At 42.3% G+C, this 14,118-nt stretch overlaps 1 protein-coding gene across 16 annotated transcripts in view; it reads left to right on the top strand.

Moving 5' to 3' along the window:
- The window catches only part of epb41a (erythrocyte membrane protein band 4.1a), a 118,602-nt gene that overhangs the window by 90,655 nt on the left and 13,829 nt on the right, over window positions 1–14,118 (top strand). For 15 of the 16 annotated variants that reach the window (XM_034202188.1, XM_034202186.1, XM_034202196.1 and 12 more), the window contains one exon: window positions 13,605–13,733. The exons of the other annotated variant lie outside the window; for it this stretch is intronic. In XM_034202188.1, the coding sequence (XP_034058079.1) occupies window positions 13,605–13,733 (129 nt within the window). The remainder of the gene's footprint in view (window positions 1–13,604; window positions 13,734–14,118) is intronic. 16 annotated transcript variants of the gene reach the window in all.

Below are 14,118 nucleotides of genomic sequence, written 5' to 3'. Positions count from 1 at the left end.
GGTGGAAGAACAAGCTCAGGGTCACACTCTGAAGGTGGCGATCAATGTGCCGGATGAGAGGAGGAGCCTGGTTAACGCATGTGAGCTTAACTCTGCCAGGCTCAAGCATTCCCGGATGTCTTTTTTTCTGTCCGGACTGCTGGTGATGGCCCTCACCATGCTGTGGGTGGCCTTCATTTAAAAGAACAATTAATGAGGAGATGTCAGAACATTTAATCTCAACCATCAAGAGACTGCTGATTCGTCACTCTATCTTAACGTCAACTTTCTATCTTACCTTTCTTACCCTTCATGGACTTCAGTTCATCTTAAAAGAGGCCAGACTCTAAAAACATTATTGTCTTTAAGCAAGCCTTTGTAACCTTTGTTGAACAGCGTCCACTGTTTCCTAAAGTGACAGCTTACACTTGATAAACTTCGCCCCATACTGTTCCTACTCCTATCAAGCTTTTTATGCTGATAATGGTGACAGATTAATCCGTGAAAATCATTTTTGAGATAGCTGTTCCTTTGCAGCAGAGCAACACATTACCTGAAATAACAACTGTCAGGCAGATTTTAGCTAACTATCTATAAAGCTGACGTGGTGACACCAAGAATATATACATAATGTATACATACCCAAGCAAAATGTCAGCATCTAAAACAATGAATACAGAAGACATAGATCAATGCTATTGTGTTTCATAGCAATACAAACATAACACACTCAGAAAAGCAACACAGTGGTTTGATTGATGTTAGCTAGCAAGAGGAAAGGTTGCTATGCTAAATTAGCAATATAATTGGACAGTTACCATTCAGCAACACCTTCAGCAACACAATCAGCAAAAGGTCAATTAAAATATAATGGTAAATGCATAACACATAAATACATTTGAAATTACTTGAGTTCATGCAGTATCCACCTGTGTTTGCTAATATTAGCTAACATTGTGCAACGTATGCTAATGTGCCTACCATAGCAAGTAAGACTTAAATAGCAAAATCCCTGCAGTTAATTAAGAGTTTATTCTTCAAGCTTTTTTAAGTGAACAAAGTGCTTTCTATGCAAAGGTTACATTGGCCAACTTTAAGAAGTAGAAGAAAAAAGCTAAATGTAATTTGTTTGCCTTCCAGTGTTGTAGTACTTGAAACCTGACCAAACAACCTTCACGTTTGCATTCTTCTGGACAAGGAAAAAGTTGTTATCAATTATCTTGACATTTCGGTTTTGCAGCCTCTGGACAATATTCAGTTATGTGACAAAAGTGAACAAAAATATTTAGTCCATCAGTAGGCCATATCTCTCAGAGTGTGTTAATAATCTGTGTGCAGTTTAGCAGAGTGACTGACATGCTTAGTCCTGTGTTAATGTTGGACCAAGTATCTGCTGACAATCAGGCCAAGTGTAATTTAAGAATCCATCAGTGGAGAAAAGGAATTACTCAGGAATGCATCACAGCAATTTTATACTTTTCCAGTAATATGTAGAGGAACAAATATTGATTTAGAAATGATTGGGCCAATGGTGAAGTCACATCTTTAATGTGGTACCAGGATGTTACTACAACAATGACATAATTAGCTTTGCTAACTGTTGGGCAACAACTGAGCTAACTCAATCTTTTCAATGTTATTCGGACATCATTCAGTAGGGCACAGTTTGGGTTTTGTGAACATAAAAATGGTTAGTTGCATGACAGTTGAAGGTATTTTTTGTTTGCCTAGCAACAATATGCAACTTTTCACTTTGGCACAGACAAGGCTTGTTGTTACCCTATCAAAAGTCCCATATTGGAGTCCGCATTTATAACAGCAACATTTCTGACTATTCAGTTCATTTGAATGGAATTACCACTATTCCCATAATTGAAGTGTGGATTTTACCAGCATGGCTGTGAAAAGGCTAATACAGTGGAGAAATTGGCCCAAGCTACATATAATGAACCAGACTGAAATACAAGCTGAAACTAATGAGGGGATAAAGTGTAGGTGTACACGATGACCTCCTGTGGTTGCAGGGCTGATGGGTAACAAGTGGAACTAATAAGGCCTGAACAGACAATTAAACAGGCGGGAAAAACAGATATAATACAGATAGTTAAAACTTCAAAGTAAAACATAACAGAAAAACCAAGATAATGATAAAGCAAGAACATTTTAAAACTGTCCGATATAAGTACAGTCAATATACTCCACGTTATTTGTATTTCATGTGCTCCCTATATTGTTTTAACTTTAACACATTTTGTTCAGACTGCAATGGAATTGAGTCGGTGGGGAATACTCAGTTTAACAACTAGGACTGAATATTAACCTGAATTCGATACTCGATACCGTATTGTGTCATTTGTGTTAACACCGTGTAGACCACTACTTGTAAGGTTTCAGCGTTAGAGTCTGTGAGCTTGATTGTGATCTCCTGTTCTGAATTGTTTGCACCTGTGCCTCATTAACTGTTGTGTATATGTAGCCCTGTTCTCCTGTTGTCTTTTGTTGGTTCGTCTTATCTTTTCGTCATGTCCATGCCTGTATACCATAGACCTGTTTTTGCACTACCTAGTAGAACCTAGAGATTCTTGGAGAGTCCTAGTAGATCCTAGAAGTTTATTGGAAAGCTTTGTATTCTTGAAAATAAAGAATATTACAAAGCAACGGAATCGAGCATCTGAGTTCTTACGAGCCCATCGTGTCAGAACCAACCAACCTAACAAGATGGACTCAGCCGATTCTGCAGCGTTAAGAACGGCCCTGCAGGCGCAGGGTACACTCCTTCACCAACATGAGGGACAGCTGTCAGCAATTAACCAAGGGGTCCAGGGTTTGACTGTTCGTCAAGACAACTTTCAAACTACTGTGTCAACGGAGATAAACCTACTGGCTGAGAAGATGCGGGAAGTACTCACTCACCTCGTGGCAAATCCTGGTGTTCCTGCGGCACAGTTTTCCGGTCCAGCGGGGGTCGGGTCTGCTGATATTCCCGTTCAAGTCCCCGTACATTCGCCTACGATCCGCCTCGCTTCGCCAGAGAAATTCTCCGGAGAATCTGGAAACTGTCGCCCTTTCCTAGTGCAGTGCGATCTCCACTTCAAACACCAGCCCGCAGCATTTCCCACCGATCAAGCTAAGATAGCTTTTATTGTTTCTCATCTGACGGGGAGAGCGGAAGCCTGGGCAACAGTGGAGTGGTCCCGGAAATCGCCTGTTTGTCAGTCATTAAGACTGTTTTTGGATACCATGAACAAGATTTTTGATCTGACATCACCCGGGAGAGAGTCAGCGAGAGCCCTGGTGAACATTAAGCAGCGGCAGAGGAGAGTGATGGATTACGCAATCGAGTTCCGTACTTTGGCAGCGGAGAATGGGTGGAACTCCGCGGCTCTCTTTGATGCCTTCCTGCATGGATTAGCAGATCCCATAAAGGATCAGTTGGCTCCATTACAGCTGCCTGAAGATGTGGACTCACTCATCGCCATGGCTATCCGGGTTGATCAACGTCTAGCTGAAAGAAATCGGGAGAAAGGAAAGAATACAGGATCCACTCCACCTTTCAGACAGGAATTACCGTGGGAATACTACGCTTGGCAGAGGAATTCCCAGTCGTCATCTCCAGAGCGACCAGCGCCCCCTATCGCCGCGGAGGAACAGATGCAGCTCGGTAGAGCCAGACTCACTCCGGAGGAGCGTCAGCGCCGTCTACGGGAGCGGCGATGCTTCTACTGCGGCCAGCAGGGCCATGTTTCGGCAGTCTGTTCGGGAAAAGATCAGGTTCATCAGCGGGAAGGAAGACGCTGGTGAGCCGAGTGACTTCCTTCGACTCTCCAGTCAGAAAGTGAATGCAGGTACAAATCAAACTTGGTGATAATACTATGACTCAGGATGCATTAGTCGATTCTGGGGCTGATGAGAGTTTGTTAGACTGGGAGTTGGCTAAAAGTTTAAACTTAAAGGTTGTTCTTTTAGATCAACCCTTAGAGGCTAGTGCTTTGGACGGCCGCCTTTTATGTACTATTACTCATCGCACTGAGCCCATGGTATTAGTCATAGATCAGGAACATCGTGAGCAAATAAGTTTTCATTTATTTAACTCTGCTCAACATCCTCTCATTTTGGGGTACCCTTGGCTTGTTAAACACAACCCTCACGTTGACTGGCAGACAGGAAGGGTTAAAGGGTGGGGAGTTGAGTGCTCTCGTTCATGTTTAACCAGTAAGACAGGGTTGAGTAAATGGCATAGATCTAGTAACCCTAAGCAGGGGTCAGACAATAACAGTGACACTTTTTCTAAGCCTTCTGACTTTCCTGATTTGGCTAAAGTTCCGGCGTGTTATTTAGACATCAAGGAGGTGTTTAATAAAACACGAGCTACTTCTTTGCCACCCCATAGACCGTACGATTGTCCCATAGACCTTCTGTCGGGCTCTACTATTCCCAAGGGACGGTTGTACTCACTTTCTGGGCCAGAAAGGGAGGCCATGAAGGAATATATCAATGCTTCACTCAAAGCTGGTTTGATTCGGACATCTTCATCCCCAGCAGCGGCAGGTTTCTTTTTCGTGGCGAAAAAGGACGGGACATTGAGGCCCTGTATTGACTACAGTCCGCTAAATCAGATCACAGTTAAGAACAGATATCCCCTTCCACTCATATCTACTGCATTCGATCTGTTACAGGGAGCCAAGATATTCACCAAGCTTGACTTAAGGAATGCTTATCACCTTGTGCGCATCCGGGAGGGGGATGAGTGGAAAACAGGTTTCAATACACCTACAGGACATTACGAATATTTGGTGATGCCTTTTGGACTTTGTAATGCACCTGCTGTTTTCCAAGCCCTCATTAATGATGTGTTAAGAGATTTCCTGAATATTTTCTGTTTTGTGTATCTCGATGATATTCTCATCTTTTCTCCAGATGAGAATACTCATGTTAACCATGTTCACCTTGTACTTCAAAGACTCCTGGCGAACCATTTGTTCGTGAAAGCCGAAAAATGTGAGTTTCATGTCAACTCAGTGTCATTTTTGGGCTTTGTGATTTCCCCTAACAAGGTGGAAATGGACCCAGCTAAGGTCAGTGACGTGGCTAATTGGCCAACACCAGACACTAGAAAGAAAGTTCAGCAATTTTGGGGTTTGCAAACTTTTACAGACGTTTCATACGCAATTTCAGTGCTATTGCCTCTCCTCTCCATGCCCTTACCTCTCCCCATGTTCAGTTTGTGTGGAATCCACAGGCAGAGAAATCTTTCCTGGAACTGAAGAGGAGGTTCACCACAGCTCCCATCCTGACTGTACCTGATCGCCACCGACAGTTTGTGGTGGAAGTGGACGCCTCCAACGACGGCGTTGGAGCTATACTGTCCCAGAAGTCAGCGGGGGACAACAAACTGCATCCGTGTGCTTATCTCTCCCGTAAGCTATCTTCTGCTGAGAGGAATTACGACGTGGGAAATCGGGAACTGTTGGCGGTGAAGATTGCTTTGGAGGAGTGGCGGCACTGGTTGGAGGGAGCGGAGCAGGATTTCCTGGTCTGGACGGATCACAAGAACCTGCAATACATCAGGAAGGTCAAACGTCTGAACTCTAGGCAGGCCAGATGGGCTTTGTTCTTTAATAGATTTAGGTTCACTCTGTCATATCGACCTGGTTCGCAGAATGGAAAGCCTGATGCACTCTCCAGGATGTTTGATCCTGAGCCAGTCCCCAAGAGTCCAGACCCCATTCTGCGGCCAGACCGAGTGATAAGGAGTGTGACCTGGCCCATTGAAGCCAAGGTCAAACAGGCAAACGTTGGAAGTCCTGTCCCAAGAGGGTGTCCTCAGAATCGCTTGTTTGTGCCGGAACAACTTCGATCTCAAGTTGTTCATTGGGCCCATACGTCTGTACTTACCTGTCATCCTGGAAACAAAAGGACCCTTTTCATGGTGAGACACAGATTCTGGTGGCCGGGGATGTGGAAGGATGTTACAGAATATGTGGCAGCGTGCCCTGTGTGCGCCAGGAACAAAACTTCTCGGCAAGCTCCGGCAGGTATTCTCCAACCTCTGCCCTGTCTCACATTGCGTTGGATTTTGTGACAGGTTTACCAACATCGGCAGGTAATACCACCATACTCACTGTGGTGGATCGTTTTTCTAAAATGGCACACTTTGTCGCCATGCCCAAGTTACCTAATGCCAAAGAAACAGCAGAGGCCATGTTGTCCCATGTGTTCAGGATCCATGGTTTTCCCAGTGATGTCGTTTCAGACCGAGGCCCACAGTTCGTGTCACGTTTTTGGAAGGAGTTTTGTCGCCTAATCCAAGCCACTGTTAGTCTGACCTCCGGATACCACCCACAGTCGAATGGACAAGCGGAGAGGATGAATCAGGGTTTGGAGACCTGTTTGAGATGTCTAGCGTCCGAGAAACCTACCACCTGGAGTAAGAATCTGATTTGGGTGGAGTATGCGCACAACACTTTACCCACATCAGCCACTGGTATCTCCCCATTTCAATGTGTCCATGGGTACCAACCTCCATTGTTTCCGGAGCTCGAGAAGGAGGTCACCGTACCATCAGCCCATGCTCTGGTTCGCCGCTGCCGTCAGGTCTGGGCGGGAGTTCGCCATATGTTGCAGAGGAGTGCCGATCGCATGAAGGTATTGGCCGACCGGAAACGACGTCCAGCCCCCAAGTACCAGGCCGGACAACAAGTGTGGCTATCTACAAAGGATCTTCCTCTCCATGTTGCCTCCAGGAAGCTGGCTCCCCGGTTCGTTGGTCCTTTTCCCATAGCCAAAGTGATTAACCCTGTTGCTGTCCGTTTATGTCTTCCAAAGTCCATCAAGGTCCACCCCACGTTTCATGTCAGCAAGTTGAAACCAGTCAAAGAGAGCAGACTGGTCCCCGCCTCCACGCCCCCTCCACCTCCCCGGATTGTCGACGGAGGTCAAGTGTACACTGTGGACAAAATACTGTCTGAAAGGAAGAGGGGCAGAGGTAGACAGTTCTTGGTCGACTGGGTAGGGTATGGATTAGAAGAGAGGTGTTGGATCCCAGGCAGCTTCATTGTGGACAAGACCCTTATATCTGACTTCGATAGAGAACAGTCTCAGGCTTCAGGGACGTCTGGAGCCGTCCGTAAGAGAGGGGGGTACTGTAAGGTTTCAGCGTTAGAGTCTGTCAGCTTGATTGTGATCTCCTGTTCTGGATTGTTTGCACCTGTGCCTCATTAACTGTTGTGTATATGTAGCCCTGTTCTCCTGTTGTCTTTTGTTGGTTCGTCTTGTCTTTTCGTCATGTCCATGCCTGTATACCATAGACCTATTTTTGCACTACCTAGTAGAACCTTGAGATTCTTGGAGAGTCCTAGTAGATCCTAGAAGTTTATTGGAAAGCTTTGTATTCTTGAAAATAAAGAATATTACAAAGCAACGGAATCGAGCATCTGAGTTCTTACGAGCCCATCGTGTCACTACTAAAATAATACTGAAAGGAAGAATTGTCAGAATTGTAATGTACGTTTTTAACTTGTTTTTATTGAAAGGGTGTGCATAGGACTGAAAAGACTAGACACCAGGCTTGGAATTTCGTCATTTTAGGGGCAAGGCCATTTGGCCTTTGGTGTTACAAATGTGTTCAGGGCACAAAGGCCACATGCCAGGGCACAAAGGCCATTGAGGGAAAAATGTTTGGAGCTTACAAATAAATAACTTAACTTTCTGATAAGAAAAACACACGAATGACATGGAAAACAAATCACTTTATTAATATCAATAATGTCAAACATTATAATCATATAGGCCTATGCCTCTTTACCCCTAGATTCCACTGGGTCTGTCTGTGTCGGGTTACGGCTGCGCCGCGGCGTTCGCAAAGATCACGGCCACTCTAGTCAATGGGTGCTATTCCACCAGACGCGCTGCGTTACGGCTCAGAAGCGTCCCAGAAGCGTCTCGGCGCTGGGCTCCGCTCAAAATAGGATTCAAGTCTATTTTTCGACGCGAGGCATTGCAGAGGCACCAGGCAGGAAGTGGAACGGTGACAGCATCCGGCCCATCCCCAAAATAAACTAATTTTGCAGACCCTATCCCTCCGTAGTCTTTCAAGTAGGAGGAGAAATGCCAGCGTTCTCCTCCGGTTTACAGGCACTGTGTAAATTATATATATAGAATAATTATTAATTATTAATAATTATAATTATATTTTTTTACAAAAAAATAAAATACTCTGAATAATTAGTGTTTGGTATGTTTTCTATCTACTACTTCTCCCATTCACAAATAAAAAATAAAAAATTCTATTAATATGTAACAAATATTAAGTTTATTGTAAAATGCGGCCATAACTCCGGCAAGGAACGTCGTATCAACGTACTCCCGTCTCTAGCACCCCCGCAGCCCGAGCTACGAGTGAAAGGACTAAACTTACATGAAACTTCCGTTGGGTTGCTTTAAAGTCAAGCTTCAGTTTAAGATTCACCCTGTAATAGAAACATGTGATGGAGCATTACTAACCTGATCCAGATGGTTTGTTTCACCAAACCATCTAAAGCTCCATTGGAAGCCATTTGGAAAGGGCAGGCACTTTCAGAAGCACTTGGCAGGTGATTGGATCAATCTGTCTATCACCTTCTAACAATGGCTGGTACATGTGGAGCACAGCACTTCTGATTGGTGTGGATGACTGACACAAGAAAAAAAAAAAAATAGTAAAAAAAAAATAATAATAATGTTAAAAAAAATCGCAGGCTTTGCGATTTGATAATCGCATCATTTAAAATCGCGATTTCGATTTAAAATCGATTAATCGTTCAGCCCTATTTGAAATGCAAAAGGCTGTGTGTGAGTGTGTGTGTCATGGCGAATACAGTCGCTGCTTTATTTCTGTCTTTAGGATGTTGTGAGTTTGGACGGAGAAGCTACAGGTTAGTTTAGCCTGATCGATCATTCCATTCAGAAAACACGCATTCTAAAAGGTTTTTCACCTGCCATATTGTCTGCACACTTGTCAAAGCATTAATTCATGGTTTTTACTAACCATTATCAGTATTTTGTTCCTTCTGCATCATTTTGAAACGTGTATTACAATTAAATCACTGTAAAATATGTTAATTTTGTTGTAGTTGAGTCTACCACAGTATTTACTAGTGATGTGTCGGTCGCCGTTTTTTTTTGGTTTTTTTTGTTAAGTAATACAAGACAGAATGATGATGATGATGATGATCTCCGCGCTACAGCTGCTCCGTGCATGTATGCAATGATATGTAATATCCAAGGATTAGAGACGGTTGGATGCTGCTGTTTTGAGCATTGCAATATATTTATTTTAACTATGTTATTTATTTATGGTTATCCTTAGGCTCAGCAAAGATTTGATGTCAGCTGTTGCTGTCTTTTTTTCTATAGTTAATAGTTACTGAAATAGAGCCCTGCTGTTTTGTCAGGGCCTTTTCTTTAAATATAATTTTAAAATGCCGATACAGTAGCCCCTTTTTTAAAATAGTTTTTATAGGTGTTGCTATCTGTTTTGTGTAGCTCTCCAAGCAAGTCAGTGCATTCACTGGGTGGTATCAGAGAGTTACAAGGGTCTGTAAATGCAATGAAAACATTTGGCCACAGCAAATCATTTATATTAAACATGTAATTTTTACTTTGAATACTTCAGTACAAAGGATGTATTGAATAATTTAAGTGATATATACATCATTCTAAAAAGTTAAAAAGGTATAATATGTGGTCAACTGAAGAGCCGTTTGGGAGCCGAAAGAGCCGGCTCTTCTTGGTGAGCCGAGCCAAATAATCCGGCTCACCAAGAAGAGCCGGAATTCCCATCACTAGTATTTACATGGATATAAGCCCTGTCCTCTCTCCAGCACTTCCTGTTTGAATGACAGGAGCAAACACAGCTGACATCCGCAGTGAAACTCCAACGATTATAGCAATGCGAATATTGTGAACGCAGCATAATGCAGTTCAGAGACCAGACCACTGCTCTTACGTTTTTAAAGCAACTTCGAGATTTTAACATTGTGAGGGGCATAAAGCCCATGGTGACACGTGTCCCGGCGGCCGTGAAATTCCTACCCTGCTAGACACGTGTCAATAACATGAAGGAGTCGTTATGAATGTTTATGACGATTGTGTTTAGGTTTAATTTGGTCAGTTGTCATTTTTAAGACAACGTTGAAAGTGATTCAGGTTTCTGTTATGAACACTTGACCTAAATCAAGATTGCATAGCCTGTCAATATCTTTGTCATGATGACCTGACTTTAACTGTGACAACATAAGTCATAAACAGCTCTAGAAGAATAACTAAACCATTCAGCTTCCTGTGGTAACATTACTTCACACAGTTATATGTGGCTGGTTTCACATTGGCTTGCATTAGACCATTTTAATTGTTTCATGAATATGTTCTCATTCATTTTCTCAACTCAAACCCAGTGGAACTATTTGGATTAGACTTTAAAAAGGCAGTTAGTGTACCTGGTGTAATTAGAGCCAATCAGCACCACCTGACCTACATAAATATGCCAAATCTAACTTGATTTACAAACCACCTACTGGATGCAATATTGGAGCAACATTTCCTGGACAAGGACAGAGAGAGACTTGTGTCTTAGGTATAATGTTTGTTGCCCTGTCGGCACAGCCTGGGACTTGGCCACAAATACGCTCTTGCTATTTGCATATGACAATTAAACCTTTTAATCTTGAATTTAGGGGGAAAGGAAAAATAACCTGGACTATTGCTCATTAGGTTTCTGTCAATTATTTTCAAATTACTTTTGCTTTGTCAATTTATGACAAATCTGCCCAACTTGCAGATTCTGGGTTAGGGTTAGGCCAGTGCATCACTAGTGTTCTTATGCTGTCAACCATGTCAATAATGTCATTGAATTCAACTACAGAATAATATGGACTTAATATGGACTTGACATAAAGATGTTTTCAAGGTAACAAAATCTTAAAAAAAGTATAATTTGCTCTAAACATGACATCATTTTTTAACTCCCCTTAACTGTGGATCCAGCCATTAGTAGCATTTCTGTTGTACGTGACAGATGCTTTGTGGTACTGTGATTTTCATTCTGCAAATATTAGCTAGATTTATATTGTTATTCACTTTGAAAAGTTGCATATTTAGCTTTAAATCTGGTCTGTGTTTATGTTTTGATGTGGTCATTGTGTAAAGGCTGGAAGTACTGTTGATGCACTCAGTATGGTCCAGTATGGACAGTGTCATCTTCCTGGACCAAGTTATCTTTAATTTATCTCTCTCATCTTAATGCTGTGTGACTTCCACAATGTCAAGGCTCAGAACCAAACATTTATGTAGTTACCAGGGAAATGTTCTGGTTTGTTAGGATGTATTATTATTGTACATACAACAAGTTTTAGTCCACTGACATTAATAATAATAATAATTCCTTACATTTATTATAGCGCTTTTTCAATGACTCAAAGCGCTTTACATATACACACATTACACATATATCATACATGCAATGGTCAGATACTGTGGACAATACCCACAGGAGCAAGTTCAGGTGAAGTGTCTTGCCCAAGGACACACCGGTTTTACAGACGCAGCAGCGGCGGGTTTCACCCCTTGATCTGATGATCATTGCACAGCGCACTGCGCCACACCGTCCATCTTCATGCCTCGAGGTCATCGAGGCGCTTTTACAAATACACATTGGTATTATACATGTACTGTGGACAATACCCACAGGAGCAAATCCGGGTGAAGTGTCTTGCCCAAGGACACAACGGCCTGACACAGTGGCGGCAGGAGCGGGTTTCGAACTGGAGTTCCCCAGCACTCCCCCTTGATCTGATGATCGGATGCACAGACACCCGACATTACACTCTCTATATCAATTAGTTGGCTTTACTTTATTGGCATTACTTTACTTTATTTACTTTACTTTATTGGCATTACGAAACCATCTAAAAAGTGAAGATGATGCAAAAAGCCTTGAATATGATGACAAGAAATGTTGACCATTTGCTCATTTTGAGTAGTAGGACTGGATCTAAATGTGCTTTCATCTTTCAAAATGTTGGTGGGATTTACATAATAGAAGCTGTATCTTTACAACACTGCTATTTAACTAAATATCATAACATATTGTGCATGTTCAGGAAATGACTCATTGGCACATTGGTATGCCAATCGAATTGGGGTAATTCTAAATATGAAAGCCTGTACTTTTCACTGTGATACTAAACAAAAATGTTGTATTTTTTCATTGTCTACTGATGGACTTTCTCATATTCGGCCAATGGACTTATCTCTTCTCTCTTGGTATAATGTAACTTTTCCAGTACTCATTCTAAGCTACAGTAAGGATGTTATAGGTACCAACAAATAATACATGCATCAAACCTGAGGTGTACATTTGAATATGTATAAGGCCAATTTGGTTTTCTTCATTAATACGTTCTTTGTGTCTTGCATGGTCTTAAAGTCCACATTGTACACATCACTCCATGTGTAAATCAGCACTATAACCCATGTGGAATATGTCTGATACAATCTCTACATGTTACAGGTTGCTCAGTTCACATCTGATTCCATCATGCAGTCAAATAGAGCAGCTTATATCTTATGGACACACAAAAACGTAAAATTGTGAAGCTTATTATTTGTTATGTATGTGGTCTTGCCATCAACTCCAATACATCTCAGAAATCAGTGCTCCTTTTATTGTTCCTCACCTCAATTTACACTGAACAAAAATATAAATGCAACACTTTTGTTTTTGCTCCCATTTTTCACGAGATGAACTCAAAGATCTAAAACATTTTCTATATACACAAAATAACCATTTCTCTCAAATATTGTTCACAAATCTGAAAAAATCTGTGATAGTGAGCACTTCTCCTTTGCCGAGATAATCCATCCCACCTCACAGGTGTGGCATATCAAGATGCTGATTAGACAGCATGATTATTGCACAGGTGTGCCTTAGGCTGGCCACAATAAAAGGCCACTTTTTTCCATGCCCCGAGACGCCTCAGGGGCTTTGCAGTTCACCCACCACATAATCCTGAGGGAAACAATAGCCGCTTTCACACCAAGTACTTTGCCGTACTTAGTTCCCAGCACTTAGTTCCCCCATGGAACTAAAGAGCAGATCGCGTTCACACCGGAATAAGTCCCTGAGGGAAGATTACGCAAATGAAGCCGCTGACGTCACTTCTTCTTCTTCTGCTTTTGGTTTACTGGCAGGCCGCAAACAACTTCACAGTGTATACTGCCACCCCAAGTCCCCGGCCGGAAGTCCCCGGAGTTGGGGACTGGCTTCAGTAGGGACCTTCTCTGTATATCTTTGATAAGCCCATCTAGATATTTTGTGTTACTTTGTATTGTAGTCGTCAATTGTTGACGATGCTGGAATTTCCTTCAGGATATAGCATATGTCATGTGTAAAGTTATAACCCTCTGACCTCCTATCTAACAACTTAAAAGTCCACATAAGAACTAAACTAACGATAGCAGCCTCACGGTAATTATATTGTTTCCCGTCTTGTACTAGGTTATGCCTTCCTTAATTCAAACACACAGTAGTTGTTTTTGTTGCTGGAGCCCACAGAGTTAGTTTCTGACTGTTTATCTGATCCCTTCAGTCTCCTGTGCTAAAGACGCAGACAATCACCATCTCAGACGTCACCAACTCCCTGAGAGGAACTGTGACCTACACGGACATGCCCTTAGTTCACACTGAGACCAAGACCATCACATACGAGTCAGCACAGGTGAGAGGGATTCTGGGAATGGCTAACAAAATTGTAGCATTTTGACTCGTCGTTATGAAATGCAATATAAAGTCTTGTCTTGTGTGCAATGAAGTTATTTTTGGATATTTGCCTGTACACATGTTAACTTATGGTAACTGTAGAAGACCTCTTCTAATCAATTTGTTGAAAGCAGGCTAAGCCTTTTATAAGCTTAGGACATAACAACTTTTTAAATCCATGGCTCCTTTTAGGTATTAAGAAATGCTCATCCATCATGTCCAAAGATATACTCACAATGGCCCTAGTCTTCACACATTGGGCGGCTGTGGCTCAGGAGGTATAGAGCAGAGGTGGGGACTCGAGTCACATGACTTTACTCGAGTCGCATGTTTTTTCAGGAGAG

The sequence above is a fragment of the Gymnodraco acuticeps genome, unplaced genomic scaffold (assembly GCF_902827175.1).
Source record: "Gymnodraco acuticeps unplaced genomic scaffold, fGymAcu1.1, whole genome shotgun sequence".
In the NCBI taxonomy this organism is placed as follows: Eukaryota; Metazoa; Chordata; class Actinopteri; order Perciformes; family Bathydraconidae; genus Gymnodraco; species Gymnodraco acuticeps.
The sequence above is the reverse complement of the archived record's forward strand: the minus strand, read 5'-3'. Positions and strand labels throughout refer to the sequence as shown.